The sequence below is a fragment of the Austrofundulus limnaeus genome, unplaced genomic scaffold, assembly GCF_001266775.1.
Source record: "Austrofundulus limnaeus strain Quisiro unplaced genomic scaffold, Austrofundulus_limnaeus-1.0 Scaffold49, whole genome shotgun sequence".
Lineage (NCBI taxonomy): Eukaryota > Metazoa > Chordata > Actinopteri > Cyprinodontiformes > Rivulidae > Austrofundulus > Austrofundulus limnaeus.
Window position 1 is genome coordinate 925370 of NW_013952451.1, and position 5900 is coordinate 931269.

A 5900-nucleotide genomic window follows, 5' to 3' on the forward strand; every position below is an offset into this window, starting at 1 on the left:
TATATATATAGTAGGATAACAATAATGGAGACCAAAAATACAGTGACAAGATGCCGTTTTGAGCTAGGTCGTAATTCCATGAAGAAATTGTGCCATTATTAGATATTATGCTTTGTGAAGAGCTCCACGTCAAGGTAAACCGGACATTTTAAAGCCGCCCTGTGGGACAAAAGACACCCACCGCCTCCATTCCTGCTGGGACTGCACCTTTGAGTCATAGAAGTGCATACCTGCACAATAACATGTGGGTGGGCCCAGCGGGAATTCAAACCTTAAAGTGCATCCTCACAATGCACCTATATATAGATCAAGCTGCACCTCAACCACAGCGAGGAGGCTTCCACAACTTTACTTTGACATGATTTAAATGAGCCATTGTCTTAATGTGTTGAGCTCAGGACTGTGTGCAAAGGACTTATGCTAATGAGTTATTTTAAAGTGTAAATAGGAAATTAAACGCACACCAAATCTTCGAAAGGTCGGACAGCCTCACCCTTCTCCCTTTGATGAGAGTGTATTTAGTCAGACAGACACTGCTTTCATGGAAATCCGGGGTGAACTCCCCCCACCCCGTTCCTCAGAACAAACTAATTAAAACTAGCCAAACTTGTGCGGGTATCAGAAAATTAATTGCTATTAAGTGGGAATTGGAATGTCCCACCATTCATCACTGGAGAAATCCTTTCTTCTGTGTCACTTTTTAAGATTAATAGACTGAAACAAAACAATTAGGGCCAAATTTCAGTGAAGAGATGCGATACCTCCTCACTTAAAAATCGCCTGTGATCATTGCCAGTAATAACTCATCATGTTTCAGCAACGTGTGTTCATGAGACGCGAAAAAAAAATTAACACTTTAAAGCTTTGGTGAATATTAAGAAGAAGAAGAAGAAAAAAAAGGACATAAAGAGCAAAGTCTATCACTGATAATCTGGGCTACCATGAAGCTATTTTAGTCTATTCCAAATTAGCGTAATTACCTTCAGAGAGAGTTGTGCTAATGAAACAATGGGCCTGTCCTGCCTATTTGTGCTTTAATGGTCTATTGTCTCCAGTAGTACTGCCTAATTAGCACCATAGCACTCATACATCACTATGACTGAAGTCTACACTACACTCTAATGTTTACTTGTGGCCTCTATTAGCTAATCTCTAGGCTGTTTCTCTGTTAATAGGAAACTGTTCTTCTTCTAAACAGGTTTGATTTTAGCATTTAAGCATTTTTAAGCACSAGTGTTGCTTTTTAAACCGACTAAATGCAGCTTATTTATTTTCTTACGCCTAATCACATTTAGACAGCATACACATTTAAAAACACATAACAACACATTTATTTGCAACTGTCAGCAAATATTGTGTTTTTTATGTGTTTGTCAACAACATAWAATATTGTATGTGTTTTCATGGAGACGAAATTGTGAAAAATGCAATACGCTTTTGAACATTAAAAGTCCTTGTTCTTTAGCTGTTTATAATTACATTCAGCTGTTTAGTAAACTCTTCATTAAATATTAATAAAACATCTGTGCTTGCAAAAATAGCACGAGTTTTTTTCTCTATGTAGTACATTATTTTCCCCATAAAAAAATTTAAACCCTTTTTTTGTGACAAAAATGATGGTTTATTGTGCTGTTTTTATATCTCCAGAGTCTAGTTTTACAGCGCTCAAAAGTACAACTTGGGCCGTCTCTTGTTCTTTCTCGAACCCCCACCTTTCCTTGGTGCRCAGCTAAAAGCTCAACCCCAGTTTTGGCTCCAACTTTTATTTCCACCTCGTCATTCTGGCCCATCTGAACCCTCCCCGGCCCTCAAAATTAATGACRCGACGCGTAACCAGCCATGCCGTCCATAAATCAAGAGGAAATTAGAGGGACAGTCCTGCTACGAGCCAGGACGCTTCTCTCTCTGTCTCCCTGGTTGGCCGATTTATCATTTGGGCTGTGCATTAATAAACACCAGTCCCATGAGGCTTTGCAGCAATGGCACACAGACCCCTTCTCCCAAGCTAGCCCCCMCTCTCCCAGCCACACTCTCCCAATTTTTCACGTGAATTCTACTACTCACACTTACTGAAATGTTGCTTGTTTAGAGTAATWATTTARATTTTTATTATTATTACTATTATTATTATTATTATTTGATGTGGGGATTTGTGGAAGGCTATCTTTCCTGTTGTAGATAGCTGTTTAAACAACCTTGGTTGGGAGAAATAAAATGTMATTTTTACCAACATAATGAGCTAATGGCAAGTCAATGAAAGGCTGAATTTCTGCAGTCTTAAAAATATCTTAAATCTCAACWATTCTTTAAAGTTTGACCAATTTGGGTGTCAGCAGTTTTGTGTTACACAAATATTGTCCACCATCACGGAGAAAAGAGGGGCACCGGAAATACCCTCTATCATCCATCTTGTGTGCTTGATAACTTGAAAAATAAGGGATGTACTGACCTTCCATTTTAGTTCGTGGCAGAAGATAGATTCCTATCAAAAACTGGGTCGCCATATTAAAATCCAAGATGGCTGTTGCCATGTAAACCAACCACCCAGATCATTTGAGGGAACTTTGTTTTCTGGTTTTTATATTTCTTAAAACTATAGTTTCCACAGATGATTGTGGTGACCGGTGAGGTGGCCAAAGGTTAATCTACTGGCCACCYGCAGGCTCCACCATTGGGCCTGGTGATGGATTAAAAAGCTCCCTCCACTTGTCACAATCCACTTTTGTCTCAAATTAGAAAGAATTTGTGCAGAAGGGTTATTTTGTTGATGAACTTCAGTTCAGTTAAATTTTTAACAACATCCCAAAGGGAAATTGGTTTCCAACTGGCAATATAAATACAAAAAAACTCAAAGAACGCATCCCTAAAAGACATCTCAGTCATTCTGTTACACAGTTACAAATATCAGGAGAATAATATGTGCTACCATTCCCAAATGCTGAAAGCACATGATAAACTAGAGGCATTATATGTATTGCATTAAAGTGTGTAATGCTATCTAAATTATGAAAGATATAAAATATGTGTTATTTCCAAAACCTAAACGTAGTCTAGTCTAGATCAATTCAGTTTAGGTTAGGGAAATTCAACTCAGCAATGGCAACAGGAAYGAARGAAATCCYCCCACGCCAGGTTCTAATCTTAGGCGTTCTAAAGTGGCAGCCAGATGGAAGAAGCTCAAACTCACTATAAAGTGGATGTTCAGGACAGTTAACAACATGTTCAGCCTTAGTTCTCACTCGCTTACAGTTTTGACTGTATTCTAGAGCTGGGCTTGCTGCACGCCTGTTATCCTGCTACGTTAGTTAGCTTCATCAACCTATTTTTATTAGACAGAGAAGGAAAACCAAACCAAGCTACACATCAATAAGAAAGGACAAATTCAATRAAATACTGATAAGATAGAGTCATCAATAAATTACTAACTTTAAAAAAAAAGAGGCACTGCTGGACCTTTTCACACACTACATCCATATTTGATTCAAAACTCATCTTGTTATCARTAATAGTTCCCAAGTATTTATACTCCGTTACGTTTCAACTTCCGCTCCAAGGAGTTCTGCTTGGTTGGGATTTACAAAAGTCAATGGACATATTTTTAGTTTTGGATACATAAATTAATTACACCATGTTACAAAGTCCTCTACTACAGCACCATGCTCAGTTTCATCATATAAAAGACCTGTTATAACAGTGTTGTCTGCTCATTTCAAAATATGCCTCGTGGATACTCCCACAGGAGTTTGTGTAATAAGTGAATAAGTGAAAAGTCGTACATGCAGAGTATCTCACGTGAAAAACTACGTTGTATGTTAGCTTCGTGTGGGCTTTACTTGCAGATGAAAAAGCATGCCCCTTCCTGCAGTGACAATGTAAAGAAGGTGCTGCTCTCCATACAGCCTCGTGCTGCAGATACAGCTCAGGCTGACATATGCCAGAACACCACCACAGCAGCATCCGCGCACACACACACACACTCACATCCGCACACTCTGATTACCATGTGAATGGAGCACTCTGTAATCGCTGAATGTGTCAAACGAGAGATAGAGCATTTACGTTTCAGGAGACGGATGGATTGAGGGGGACGTAAAGATGGGGGAGGGTGGGGGTGGGGGGTATCGTGGCTGTGCAAGCTGCCTTTATGAAATAACTCAAAATGTTTTATTTCCAAGTCTTGAGTCACAAAGTCATTGTGTCAGTTCACGCACAAAGCACGACATCCCCTCAGCGTTCGCCCCCCCCTTTCCGTCGTCCCCCTATTTTTCTCTGTCTTGTTTGTGACATCTCTATGTGAAAAGACAACAAAAGTCATGTTTTAATCTCTACCCGTGGCTCATTGTACGTGCAGAGAGAATGGCTGTGCTGTTTCCGCCTTTTACCTTTTCAAACCCTTCTTTTGGTATTTCCAGTCAACACTGATTGCATTTGAATAACGAGTCAAATTGGACTTGATTAAATATTACCATACACAGTCAGAGCATTTTTCCAACATAAAAGGCATGTTTTCTCATAGATGAAATGCAAGCAGTGCATCAAGTGACAGCTGAACACTCACTAAGATGAGCCTTTTGTCTGATGATTGACAAAAGTGTCATCTGTTAGGGTTTGATTGGGTTGCAGTTTGGATGAAGTCAAATAGAAAATGATGTGAACAAAACAAGCAAATGCTCTTGTTTTATGTTTTTATAATTTAACCTGTGCTCCATGTGTCAAAAAACCTCACTATACAATAGAATGGAATAARGAAAGTTCACAGCTGTTCACGTTGAGTCTTTTATGTTCACTACAACAATTTCTTCTTCATGAAWCTTTTTGTCCCGCAGGCTCTCGTTTCCCAAGCCCAAGGCTCCCGGTACGGCCCAGCAGGAAGCGCCCCCTGCCCATCTCGCCACTCTCCGATCACAGCCTTGACCTGCAGAACATGATCCGCAACTCGCCCACCTCCATCGTCAACCTGATTAACAACTCCCGCTCCAGCTCCTCCACCAGTGGCTCCTATGGTCACCTCTCCGCTAGAGCCATCAGGTAAGGTTTAGAACAACAGAGATAGATGTGAAGCTCGTGTGGAATCCACTGTGGTTACATCCAGATTTTATTTTGAGTCATTGCTGGGAACCTGGAAGGATAAAGGCTTATATTCAAACTTAACATGCAGTAGTAAATGGCACAAGGGTGGCCAAGTTATTTTTATGGGGCACATACAAATAAAGATAAGCACTCTAGATTTGAAAATTCAAGATGGTYGCCACAGCTAATTWAAAATTTAGCTRTTTTAAGAAAWATWGAGCAGAAACTTTGYGTGATCATAAAGAATGATCCCAAAAACATGCTGAATGCTGGTCACAACTCAGCCGTTTTTAGACACACAAAGCTGAAGATTAGTGCAGAAATAGCCAACAACAATTTTTACCCAATTCTAGCTAACGTTAATTAGGATGCACAATATATATCGTATCGGTCCGGTATGTAAAACTGGGCCRATATTAACATCCGATATTGATTTCCCACTTTTTAGTTTTGTGTTTCTGTTTTAGGAGGGGAGGTGGTTGGTTGAGCAGCATCTGTTTGATCATGATAATGATATTAATGCTGAGCAGCCAGGAATAACTGAAGTAGAGAGCCATATCAGAGATCTGGTCATTTATTTACCATATCAAAATTAGATACCGCATAGCGGTAACATAATGACCCCCCGCACGCACAAATGCACCAGAACTCAGATGACTTTATTCCTAATAAATGTCATGGTACTAGATGCATCCCAAAACTGTAGTGGTTTGGGTGGAGGTCTTTTTTTTGGGTGGGGGGGGGTTGACCTGATGGATAGCCCCTCATCAAAGCTAAACAACCAATGAAAATCTGAAGCTCCTATGCTGAACAGTTTCTGAGTTATAAGC

At 39.9% G+C, this 5900-nt stretch overlaps 1 protein-coding gene across 1 annotated transcript in view; it reads left to right on the plus strand.

Annotated features, from left to right (window-relative positions):
- gli3 (GLI family zinc finger 3) overlaps positions 1–5900 on the plus strand; it is a gene marked incomplete at its 5' end in the record, with an annotated part of 28446 nt that overhangs the window by 2091 nt on the left and 20455 nt on the right. The window contains 1 exon segment of the mRNA XM_014008364.1: positions 4827–5028. Within this exon segment, the coding sequence (XP_013863818.1) occupies positions 4827–5028 (202 nt within the window).